This window comes from Danio rerio, chromosome 2 (genome assembly GCF_052040795.2).
Source record: "Danio rerio strain M-AB ecotype USA chromosome 2, GRCz13ab, whole genome shotgun sequence".
Lineage (NCBI taxonomy): Eukaryota > Metazoa > Chordata > Actinopteri > Cypriniformes > Danionidae > Danio > Danio rerio.
This window is the reverse complement of record NC_141022.1, coordinates 33,331,492-33,345,405: the sequence shown is the minus strand read 5'-3', so window position 1 is coordinate 33,345,405 and position 13,914 is coordinate 33,331,492. Positions and strand designations below refer to the sequence as shown.

Here is a 13,914-nt window from a genome sequence, read left to right as displayed (position 1 = left end):
AGGCAATGTATTTTGGTGTTTTTAAACAGAACAGATTTTTAAACATATTTTTGTTTAAATAATATTATAGTCACCAAACATATTTAGAAATTGAAAGATAATACAATTAAATTCAAGCAATTTATTGCAAAACAAAAACAACCTACAAAATTTCAACTAAACAAAAAAAGTTTTGCTTCTCTTGATTTTGTTTTTCTCTTTCAATTTGTATTTAATATTTTTCTTTAACATACATTTGGGTGTACTAGTCTTTGGACCGTATCATAAATCATTTTCTTAGATAAGCTCCAAATTTGGCTTCAATACTGACTAATCTAATGTATATGCACAAATATAATATTTCATAGCTTCCTGTTACAAATATGAATTTAAAGATAGACTTGTGAGGGGTGTACTTGTATATGCTGAGCACTGTACACCACATTATTCAGTATCAATGCCAAAACTATATCAAATCTAACCAAAAAGACACTGAAAAATTAATAAAAATAATACAAATTTTAAAAGGTGGTATACTCATTTATGAACTATAAATATTTATTATTAGATTTGTTTTTTAGAGATGCATGGATTATTGTTGCTTTTGTTGTTGGATATTTAAAAAAAACAACAACAAAAAGTACATTTGTAAATAAAACATGGGTTTTCTTAGTAGATTTTTGTTCTTGAAAGTGCTATAAGCCTTTGATGTAACTTGTGCAGTAAAGTGAATTACTGGTTGAAAGATGATAACTTTCACATATTTTTCACAAAAACACACTGAACACGTTTTTGAATTTTATATTTACTTTAATAAGTCAAAGCTGACATTCTATGTGTATAACCTGTCTCAGGAAACTGCTTGTTGTTTTAAAAAGTTGGTTGTGACCTTACAAAGTAGCTTATTTCAATTGTGTTTACCCAGCTTTGTGTATGTGCTTTGAGATTAAGAAAGACAAATCGAGTGTTACCAAGGTGCAGTGGACTATGACTTAAAACAAAGGCAAGTGGACAATTATACATCAATTTCCCATGAAAACAAAATGCTTTGGAAGAACTAAAGTGGAGACTATATGTGTAGTAAAGCATTTTTTTCTCCTAATCATGTCAACTAGATGATTAACCATTTTGTCAAATTACCAATGTCAGCCAGAATGGTCAAAAACATACACACTTAAAAAATGTAAGTGAAATTTGATCTCTCCCTTAAATTCGCTATAAAGTTCAACTGCTGAGCTGTGGCGTTAACTTGTATTCTAACAAGATTAAAATATATTTGTCCTGGAGATTAGCATACTTAAATCCTTTTTTTTTTGCTTTTTCTGAACTGGCAGTGTGCTTTGATCTGTGTTGCGTGGCAAGAGCCTGGCTTTGGCTTGGCCATCCGAGTGCCAAGTGTGAAATTGGTCTGATGTCATCCCCATTCTTCACCCTCTACATCTTTCACTGCCTTAATTATATTTCCGCCACAAAGCCCCAGCTCTTCATTGCATATTCAAGTTTGACTAGGAAGCATTCAAAAACTATAGATAAATGACTCTGTTGGAATGGGGACAAGATAGGCTTTTTTTGTGATACGCAGACAAGGGAGATCAACACTGTTCTGAAATGTATTTTCTTTTCTAGAGTGACTGGCCTCAGGAACCTCTGCCATTCAGACTTTGGAAAGAACTGTTTAGGCGGAGGATCATTTTGTGTTTGTGTGTTGTTCTCATTTGCAGAGCAGGTCCTATGAGATAACTACAGTGGTTTAAGGGAACAACTATGAATGACGAGATTTTTTTAAGCTGTCCTTATTTCATATTTTGTCTCTCCAGAACTGCATCCAGAACCCGGCAGTATACTTAAATAGCTTTTTCCCTTGGAACTTTTTGATAGACAATTAGATAAAAGAATCGTAGATCAAATATTTTTTTACACTGAAAAGTATGCAAGGGTTACAAAAAAAGGTTTTCACAATTGCACCATAAAAAAAAATTGGTTCTGCAAAAAAACTTTCAGTTTCCAGCTCTTACATTTTATAGTGCAAAAAACATGTTAACTATCTAAAAAAATATATGTGTATATATAGTTGAAGTTAGAATTATTAGGGCTCTGTGTTTGTTTTTTTCCCTATTTCTGTTTAAGAATTTTTTTTTCAACTGTGTATATTTATTATTTATTTACTTTCTTCATAATTATTATTCATGCTTTCATAAATAATTCTAAATGTCCATTGAACGAAACTTTCTTTTGATTACATAAAGCTTGGGAAACCAAAAGTGCCCCCAACCCACCCAAGTTTTTTATTTAATTTTTTTATTAATAAAATAAGGTTTGCAAATGGGGTTTTGCAGCGATGTTTTTGAATTTTCTAAAGAACTTTTCAGTGAATAGCTCTTAAAAAACAATTTTTTTTTTTCTGTGAAAACATCTAAAATTATCTGAAGAACATCTTTTTTTTTCAGTATCAGTCTTAATTGGTCTTCTATTAAGAAGCTCAAGAAGCTTGTTTTATATGGAAATTGGTTGTTTACGCATTTTATTTATTAAAATAAGATGTTCTTCATACTTGCCACAATTAATACATTTTAAAGAAAAAACAAGGAACCTTTTTTATAAAATAAATAATTGTTCATTATTTGCATTGATTATTTAGGTAAAGAAACTTTTAACATTTATGGGACCTTTGAATAACACAAAGGGTAAATAATGGTTCCTAATGATCATTCAAAATGATCCCATGGAGAATGGGATAAATAACCTTACAGTTCATTTTACTTATTAATTTTTTATTGTATGTCATCATATTTTATCATTAAATATATAGATAGTATTATATAAACAATCATTTTCCATATACACTCATAAAAAACATTTTCATTGAGACAATTTTTTTTTATATTCAATCCACATAAATTTGTTAAGTGTTATGTTAATTTAATCAACTTGTGTTGGGACAACATGAATGAATTGTGAAGAACCCTGCATTTTCTTAGTGTATATATGTATATATACATAGGCCTACATATGAAGCTCTGAGGTGTTTTAGGTTCTTTATGGAACCATCCGTTTCAATAAAGAAGACTGGAGAATAAAATATTCTTTACTGGTTCTTCAAATTTTTCTGATGTTTTCACACCAATAAAGAATTGGTTCTTTTTAAAGAACCTTTCGCCAGTCTCTTTAACTTTGGAGAACCAAAATAGTGGTTGCTGCATTGCTACTAACAACTTTCTGAGAAAGTTTTTGACAGTGGAAAAAGTTTAAAAACGTTTTAAGAGATGGTAACTGAAAAGTTATTTTGGAAACCATTGCTGCAAAAAAAAAAAAAGCTGTCTGACCTTTACTTTTAAAGAGCGGTTGTGGAATGATGATGATGATGATGATTACTATTATTACTATTAACGTTATTTAAACGAAAAAAAAAAACAGTTGAATGAATGTTTACTCAAAATGTTTTTAAATGGTTGTGTTACCGTGAAAACCACTTTTTGAAAACTTGGTTTATATGTCGTGTAGTGGAAAGTTTTTTTAACGTTCTTTCCACCAAAAAAAGTGTTCCTTTTTGGTAGCTTTATTTTGTTGATTAAATGGTTGATCCGAATATTTCAAAGAACAATAAGAGATCCCGTGTTTTCTCCATCTCTGATCAAGAACTGGATGTGAGATCTTGGAATCTCCTCAGTCCATTTCATCTTAAATTCGGTGGCAGAAATGCTCCGTTCATATTTTACGTAAACCATATAATGAGATGCCTTTAAGATCCGTGCTGAATTCGGAGGTGCTGAAATGTAGGCGAAGTGAAACGAGCCACCTGCAGCTGTGACAGGAGGCTTTGACCTTCAACGGGGTCTCCCGCCACAGACTTTATTCAGGAGCCTCACTGCGCGTCTGAGCGGCAACTGCCTTTTTCTTCCCAGTGAAGCTCATCAAGTCAGTGACCGTTGGGCGTTACTTCCACATACAAGCTTGGCAAGAATAGAAATGCAGATGAGATTCTCTGGCATTGAGGAACAGGTCAATGCTGGGAATGGTTCTCAGAGATAGCTCGCCTTTTGTGAGAGACCTTTTCAGTAATGCGACTTTTCAAGAAATGTTTTCATGGCGTCAGGTAAAACTTAAGTTACATTAGGCCTATGTGTAAAGTTTCATACACCCTGGCTAGATGATAGTTTACAAAGTAGATTATTTTAATTTCAGTAAGTTTTCACAGTAGGCTAGCTAGGCTAATTATTTGCACCAAATTAACAGTTTACTTTTACGCTTTATAATTTATTATAGGCTATACATAGGCTGTCATTCTACAGGTCATCATAAAAAAATGTCTCATTCAAATAGATGCAGCTAAACCAAAACATTAACAGTTTTAAAGTCTATGCTTTAATTTGACTTTACGGGATTGTGAAATTACTCTTAGCAGTATTTGGTCTCCCCCAAGTGTTGACAGTTGGACTAGAATTGGCTTTAGACAATATATTGCTGCTTGTTTCATACGTTTAAATTAAATCCAATTAAGAAACAGAAATTTGTCCGCAAACATCTGTCTTTATAAATAATGATTAAGTTTCTCTAATGAAGTTAAACGTTTTTAATTGCTACTTCTCTTCTTTATTGCTTCTCTTCTTTGTTGCCACGTCTTGCGTTATCTGAATACCTCTAAAAGTTTGAAAGTCATACACAAAATGTGTTAAATAATACGAATTTTTTGTTTGACTGTACATCTTTCTGAAATTTTTATTTTGATAAGTTTTCGGTGATATTTTTTATAGAACATTGTACTAAAAACAATTTAACACAGAGTTGTTTTAAAGTAAATAATTTGGTTTTCAAAAAGTGCAGAGCGTTTTAAAAAAAAAGATCATGGCTTATCACTTTTTTCATGTCTGCCTACATTTAGTAAGTCACACTGAAAAGTAGCCTACATGTGTAAAATTAGCTTTTTGCCCTAATGCAATAAGCTACTTGCCACTGACTTGTTCAGACATTTTGGCTATTTAAAAAAAATCTCTGAAATGAGATCTATCTGTATATCTGAAAAAAACTGTTTTGTGATATAATTTCATTAGAATTTTTCTTACACTGGCATGTGGGAACTCGTGGGACGATTTTATAACTTCTTGCCCACCCCGCCACTCCATCCCAAATCTGTTTAGAAATACCATTTTGCATTTGTGAAGGATGCTTCTTTGTTTTCAATATTTGTTATGTTTACTTTCACTAGGTTTTTTTAAACGGTAGTAATAATAACAAAAATCATACAAAAAATGCTCAAACATTTCCTGCTGATTAATAATAATAACAATAGTTATTATTATTTTCGATCTTCATTGCTTTAGCGTAACTTTAAAATTTCAAGGTATAGCTATTATTCATAAAACCTTTTTATATAATAACAGTTTAATAGATTAATATAACATGGATGTTTTGCCATGTAACGAAATGTCTTTTGAATAACTTTCCGGATAGCTGTTTTGAAAAAGTTGATAACTTTTATTTTACACTCCCAGCTAAATTCAACAGACAACAAAGTCAAGTACTTGCATTAGTGTGGTTTTGAGTTTTACTGACTCGTATGCATTCAGATGTTGATCTTTTTCCTGAAAATGTGAGATGTGAGGTAAACCATCCTTGCCAGACAATAGACCATAAATATAAAATAAACTGAATTCTTTAAAGTGGAATATGTTGATAATGTTGTCTTTTTAAATACCATGTCTCTGTAACTCAAGTCAATTAAGTAAAACATTCATCCAGTAATAAAATTATGCAAACAAACAAACATCTATCAGATAAAACATTTTTACCATTTATTTTAAATCACAGTCGCCTGAATGCAGCAGGAAAAATCTTTGGACTTCAGCATGGATTAAACACGTTCACGTGTGGCTCAACGTCAAGTGTGTATCAAATCGCTCCTTTTTTTTCTTTTTTTTTTTTAAATAAAGAAGCGTCCTTTTCCTCGCGCAATAAATCTGAAGTTTCAGTCAGTGCACAGCAGTGATGCTAATTAAAAAAAAGTTGTACACCACCCTACACAAAGTATATATACATATAATATTGCAAAATCACATCTCATACATAGTTTTCATCCGTTTAATGCTGGTATTTTGTACACTGGCCCTTGTTTAGAATTATTGCATTTAAGATGTCCTGTCCTCCGTGTTAATCACTGTCTGATTTGTCGTCCTTTGTTACTGTGGCGTGATTGTAAAGTCCCTGTGCCATCAGGTGCACGGCAAGTGTGTTTTTGTTTCCCGTTGCTTTTTTGATCTTTGCCCTTTTGTTTTGAAACCAGATTTTGATTTGAGACTCGTTCAGGCCGAGTTCCTGGGCCAACGCTTGTCTCCTTTGCTCCGTCAGGTAACGATTATTCTGGAATTCATTCTTGAGTCTCTGTAGTTGCTCCGCTGTGAATGCTGTTCTCGGACGCTTGTCTTCCTTGGTTGGGGTTTTCTTCTTTGGTTTGCGTGATCTTGGTCCTGTATTTCAGAATATAATAATAATGAAAGTCATGAGGTTTTGATCGTGCCTTAAAATGTGCACATAAATTAGTTAGTAGGCTATTATTAATAATAGTTGCCCAGTATTAAAAGTAGCCTACTACAACAATAATAAATGATTAGCTACTGTGTAATGTTAAGTAGCTGTTTAAAGTTAATCAATGATTCTTTCAGATCGTATGTTTCAATAAGTATGCTCTAGTTTTGGCTATAGAATGGTGTAGTGGTGGGGGTGGGGGTAACTGCCAGAAAGGGAGGGTGAAAGGCTTTCCCCTCTCTCTGTTACCATAGGAACTACATTTATATAAGAACGTTTTAGGAATATATATATTTATATATAAACTTACTCAAAGAGTTGCGCCTCTCCTTTAGGGCAAGTGGCTTGCCCATTATATGTTCTATTTTTAGTCAATTCTTGGGTCCTCCAATGCACCCAAAGGTTCCGCGTGGCATGAATTCTGACAATAGATTGATGAGCTCTTGCTAGCACCCTGTTTTTACATGTTTGAATTAGCTTTAGCAGTTATATTTATCATATCATATTTTATATGATGATAAAATAAAAATATTTCAGTATCGAACAATCGAAAAATGCATTAAATTGACTTTTAGGGGGTTATGGGGTACATCTTTTACGATTATATAACCTGTCCAAATATTCACCTCCTAGCTAAGTATAGTATATTTCATTTAGTAAAAAAATAATAATAACTTTTACAGGCTTGCCTGGTAGAAATGTTAAGATTTGATCGCCGAAGTTTTGTACAAGAAGCTATAGCCTAAATAAATCCGAAGTTTAGACGTGACAAAAACTTGCCTTGTCACTTTTTGGAAGGCCGTTTTATGCGCTATTTGAACTTCATTCGAAATTTGATAATCAGAAATTATTTTTTTTATTATAATATTCTCCAAAATTGCGAGAAATTTCTTTCTATCATTTGCCGCTTAAAGCAAAAAGAATTGTGTTTGTTTCAGAAGCTAGCTTTGGAGAGATCAGATTTAGCATTTAGCTTTCGTCGTGCGTCCAACTCCATTGTCAAAAATATGCTAATTAAATATCAACAAAGACATTGAAGTAACAATGGCGCAAAAATCCGTTTCTTTTTGAAAATAAAGGCCAAAAATATTATAATTACCAAACATAGCATTTTAGTATCTCATCATTTCTCCCTTTTATTTAGCATCCTAGTTAAAGTAACGAAGAGCCACATTGTACCATATGAAACTAAGTGTTTTTAGTTATTTTTTACTCATTAAGGCGACGCAAGTAAAACAAAAAATAACCATCATGATTCCAATATAAACTGGGGGAAAAACACTAGTAGAAATGAATAAGCCTAACTAAAATACACGTAGTCAACAGCAGCAGATAGGTTATTTAAATATATTTTTCAAAGTTTTTAATTATTACATTACAAATAATAATTAAAATATTTTTCATTATTTAAATACTCCTAACAAGAATGTTTTGCTCTTGGCGGGCCGATTTACATTCTTGAAGAACATTTGCTCTTCGTTTTCTTGCCCCTTTTTTTCGACTTAAACATAGTAATGGGCCTAATTTGAGCTTTTTTATCTGTTCACTTTCAAACTAAAATGCGTGCCCTTTTATTACAAATCATAGTCTATTTGAGAGTGTGTATACATATACATGTATAACAAAAAAATAATAATAATAATTCTTACCTGATGAAGGTCTGTCCGAATATCTTGTGCAATATACCCAAGCCGGCCAAAGCATTGGCTGTTTCGCCTGCGCAGCGCTACTTTGTGAGCAGTCCGAATCGGAACTTAAACACTGATCTCCAGTCTCTGCACGGGATTTCAGAGATTCGTCCGTGCTAATATCAGTTTTTTTAGATGCGTTTACAGCGCGAGGGCTCGAGGTTCCTTCCCCTGATACTGGAGCTACCTGCCCTGATCCGGGAGCCGATGGACAGCGGTTCTCTCTTTCAACTATGTTAATTTCGTCGCGTCTGCTTCCTTCTTTCCTGCGACCAAAGTCTGGTCTTAAAATATTGTCGATGTAAAAGTTGGTGATTCTGTGAGGGAGTACGTTTCCAGGAGCCTGCAACAGGGGAAGAATAGCCCTATTGGACTCGTCGCCCGAATCCTGGCGCTCCACATCTCTGTTGCTATGATCATTTTCTTCCATAGTGAAACTCTCCAAATGTTCTTTTTAACCCCTTTCGCTCTCTTGCACACAAGTATGTTTGTGTTCCAGTTTTAGTAGTATATTTTCCTTATTTCTGAGTTTCTCTGCAAAATGAAACGAACGGGAAAAAGAACAAATTCCTTTTTTCAGTTTTTTTGTCGGGTAAATGCGACGAAACCGTCTTGTGCGCGTAAAAATAAAAACATAGTTTTATAAATTAATTCCACATTGTGCCTCTTGTAATTGTCTTTATATCTACTTTGGAACATACAGGGAAATGTAATCTATTCAGAATCAAAGCAGTAGACCTGCTCTAGTAAATAAGGAAACGCAAACTGGCTCCAGAATACTTTCACTACGGATTTTTGTTCTTATTTTTAATACGAGTCCCCCGGGTGACGTAGCAGTCCGGTATCCTAGACACGTGCCTTTGACCAATAAATGGAGCGAAATTTTATCACATGACCCAGTGACTCTCAAGTAAATGACAGCACCCAACCTCGCCTTATTCTCAATGCTTAAAGCGATAGTACACCTCAGAAGTGTTCAGCATCCCAATATTTTGCGTTTTCAAAATATGAACTTTTAAACTGAGCAACGATTTATTTAACAATCGTTTGGTTATTTGTCTGTGTAATCGCTTTTCTTCATTTTTTCTTTTCTTGAAGCTATATACGGTTAATAAATTACAATGGGGGAGGGGTGTGTTCATTTTTACTCGTAATTCGGTAGGCTAGTAGGTCACACTCTGTCCAATTCCGCAATAGTGTACCCTCCTCATAGATTGCTATGCTATTTTTAAGGTTTAGGGCATCTTCAACTAAGCCTAAGAATTATGAGATGGCAATTACGCGCTAATTCCAATATCACTCATGATAAATAATTCCCCGTTTGCTCAGTTTTGCAGTGTTTTTACATTTGTGCTTTACTTTGCTCGTTATCAATATAAATTAAACAAACTGTCATCTTTTGAAATCGTACAGCCTAACTTATTGGTTTCTCATAAGATCTAGTGTTATGATGCTCTTATGTCTTTACATGCGATAGTCCTGTATGCAAAATATTTTGATATTCAGTGTATTTGTTTAATAAGTTTCGTGAAAGAAAATGGTTCTTATTAAATGATCAAGAAACAACGAAAAACAATTCACTCCAGTAGTTTTAAATGAGAGTAGATGGCGTGGCTGGTGCGCTTTAAAGGAAACCAGCGAAGCAAACCAGGGGGGATCTCTGGAGCGTACATGGCGTCCTGGAGCGTCAAAATGAAACAAACGGCCACTTTAGAAGTAAGCTTATTGGGAAGTTTCAGTACAGGTTTTGGCCTTAGTGCTTATCAAATAGGGTTAAAAAGGGGACGTATAGCCCATAATGTGACATTTAGCAACAGAGATAACACAATTCACTAATTTCCCTGGGAAATTGTGGATTAATAATGAAGTCAACTTTTCAATTTCTTTTTCTACTGATGAAGCATCGCTAATTTAATGAACCTAAGTGAAGATAATCTACGTCTGTTTATAAAGTCGTTGTAATTCTTGTGATAACATAGTAGCCCATATTTGTGGAAACAGATGTTGTATATTGACTGTTTGTGTATCATCAGAAGTCACTGATTTGCATTAAGGGTGAGCATTTTATGTGAGTTGACCAACGTCTTTGGCCACAAACGTGCGGTCCAGTATTAAACGGGAGTTTATTTTTCTTTTTTCCATGCGTCTTTAAAGTTTATGTACAATATCTAGCCTACTGTTGTTCCTTAAAGGTTGACGCAAACTCTTTTTTTTTTACTTTGATGAATACCTAACTTATTTATACAGGATACAGTTAAATATTGTGGTAACGTTACAAACATGTTGATGTAAACATAGGAGATGCATAGGCTATATGGGTTGATAAGCAGAACTTGTTACTTGGTAAAATTTCCTGTAAGTTATTTTGGCTATAAAAATATGCAAACAATTCGGATTTCCCCCCTTCCCCCAAAAATTGTTTATGCGTACTCATTAAAGACCCAATATAGGCTTTTAATTCTGTTGGTATGTTTTTTTTTTTTTGCTTGTTTCGCTTATTCCAGTAAATGGGTTTACTAACACACTTCTTAACTTTCATAATATAAAATGTTTGATTGCTCAGCCAAAGCATGCCCCTGCTGATGCTAATGATGATGATAATAATAATTAATTTTATAGTAATATAATAATAACAACAACAACATAATCATTATTATTGTTATAATAATAACAATTATAATTATTGTTATAATATAATAATAATAACAATAATATGATGATGAATTTTAATAAAGTATTATTAATCTGATGCATTTTAATATAATAATAACAATTGTTGCTTTTGTTGTTGTTGTTGTGATTATAATAAACATTCTTTTTCTGATTTTTGACATGCAAACTGTCAATGAAGAGTCAATAATGTAAAATACCATTAAAAACTAGGAATAAACAGGCTTCACGTTTCATTTTGTTATAATCATAGAAATTACGTACACATGTATGTTGACTGGTGTGGTTATACGTTATTACTATACATTTTTACGTTATAGTATGCGTTATGTTTTGATAGTATACGTTTTTCCACTTTTCACTGCATTTTTAGCATTACAAAATGAAAGATTAATATGATATACAATGTTTAAACTTAGTTTGTTTTGTAAAAGCAGGACAAAGAGCTTATTATTCACACACACACACACAATATATATATATATATATATATATATATATATATATATATATATATATATATATATATATATATATATATATATATATATACACACACACACACACATATATATATATATATATATATATATATATATATATATATATATATATATATATATATATATATATATATATATATATTTATATATATACACACACACACACACATCTAAATTTAGTCTGTTTTGGGATTTTTTGGATCCTTTGAGTCAAGTGGTAATCCTATAAATGTTTCAAATTGCCACTGTGCTCACATGACATTTCTCATTTTCCCAGTCAAGTCATAACAACGTCTGTCACAGAAACGCAAAACTTCTAAAAGCAGTCATTTTGCGACTAATTTGAGTAATCTGATGCATTTTTTTTATCCTAGAGAAATCCATGAGGATTACCACTCGGAACGACTTGACTGCCTTTTGGTGTAATGGAGCCCTCTAAAATCAACCATCTAACAAAAACAGAAAATAATTGACTGTTAATGGTAAAGCCGCATCGTCAGGAGAGGGTTTGTGTCCTTTGCCATTGTCTGACCTGTTCTTGGACTCCTTACATTTGAATTCTTTAATGTTAAGACCTATTTAAGTCGAATAAATCTGTTTTAAAACAAGTTCGAGATAGGACTTGTTTATTTGGAATGCAGTTTGTTTGTGGCTTTCTGCAACTTTTACGCAAGTCTAATTTATTGGTGTGTGTTTTTTTCCATTAGGCTAAAAGGTCGCGCTGAAGCAAAGGGGGATTTGAGAATGCGTGCAAGGGCTTTTGCCAGCTCACCGATCATAGAGCTCAGATCAGCACAGATGTGACCCAGTCAATGGATGTGATATCAGGCCTGGAACAATGCTAGGGTCACACGGGATCCCCCAGCTTCCTCTTGGCCTTTTGAAAACAAACTGAAGAAATAGGGGGGAAACCTTGAGGGACTCAGAGGATGAGGATAAAGGTTACTGACCATTTCCTGTTTCAGGCTATAACTGTTATACATGTATTCATATCACAATTATTCTGTCATGTTCCTGTATGCTGGTTCATTGCTTTTAAATCATGCTCATAATAAATCATGTTCTTTCTATTTAGCTGCAATTTTTGATTACATTACGTGTGTAATTTTATATGTAAGCTTTTCAAATATTCAGTAGAAGCAAAGTGCTGTAGCATGTTCGTTTAAACCCATCCAAGATCCGCATTGCAAAACAATGCGTATCATCAAAGTGTATCGTCAAATAAACTTGGTTATTTTCATATATAAATAATTTTGTTTCGGAATATTCCTGAATCATTGATGATTTCTAGAGGGCGACTTATTAATTAATAGCACGTCATATTTGAAAGGAACTGTCATCGTTCATAGTTTGAGGAATGACCTTACAAGTAGCTTCATTAGCTTGTCTGTATCAGAAATAAATTAATTAAACACACAAATTAATGAACTATATGTTTCACATGTTCAGGGCCCTTGGGATAACTTGCATTTATGACAAACCGTTGTGAACGAATATCTAACAAAGCGCAACTCGCATTAAAGAACAAATCCCAAATGTAAGCCAGCGATTCTCAGTTTCTGGCCAAATTCAGATGTTTTAAGCCTCGCGGGATGATAGGGAAGGACAGCTGTTGGGGTCTTGCAGATATAAGCGACTCTGAGCAACAGGTGCAAATCAGATGCTGTTTATTCAGTTCTCTAAATCCTTTTCGTCACTGAAATGGTTTCCCCAGTTTTCAGTATAATGATAGTTTGTTCTGTATTCAATGGAAAAAAAATATTCTTTAATGGGATGATAATATTGTTAAATGCTTAAAAAGAGTTTTTATTCTAGCTGAAATAAAACGAATCAACTTTCTACAGAAAAAAAAAAATTTTTGGAAACACTGTGAAATACTGTTTTAAACGTATTTTGGGAAATATATATATATGAAAAAACATCACATGAGGACTAATAATTTTGACTTTAACCATATACAGCCAAGTTCAGAATTATTAACCGTCCTGTTAAATTTTTAAATAATCTTTAATATTTTGCACGGTTTCTTTTTAACGGAGAGAAGATTTTTTTCAACACATTTCTAAACATAATATTTTTATTAACTAATTTCTTTAATTTATTTTTGCCATGATGATAGCAAAGAAGGTTTTACTAGATATTTTTTAAGATAGTATTTAGCTTAAAGTGTCATTTAGATGCTTAACTAAGTTAATTGGGTTTGGGTAATTTGGCAAGTCATTGTATAACAGTGGTTTCTTCTGTAGCTAATTTTTTTTTAAAACATCGAAAGAAATATTGCTTAAGAAGGCTAATATTATCAATCTTAATTTTTTTTAAAAGTACACATTTCTAAGCGAAATAAAACAAATAATATTTTCTCTATAAAATAATATCTCTAATATCATTTGGAAAATATTTGGGGGATATTTTACATTTTACAGCACTGACTTCAACTGTGAAATATGTGATGCGTGTGTAAATACTCAATAGTAGTTTTTTAAAAGGTGTATAACATTGATAACAAAATAAACAAATAAAAAAAAAATAATTAAAAAATGCATGCATACATACAC

The 13,914-nt window shown here is 32.7% G+C and overlaps 1 protein-coding gene across 1 annotated transcript; it reads right to left on the bottom strand.

Moving 5' to 3' along the window:
- Positions 1-5,430: 5,430 nt before the first annotated feature.
- Positions 5,431-8,948, bottom strand: en2b (engrailed homeobox 2b). Its single transcript, NM_131040.1, is given in 2 exon segments — positions 5,431-6,440; positions 8,148-8,948. Coding segments are annotated over 2 exon segments (786 nt in total). The 5' UTR covers positions 8,617-8,948; the 3' UTR covers positions 5,431-6,123.
- Between the last annotated feature and the right edge of the window lie 4,966 nt (positions 8,949-13,914).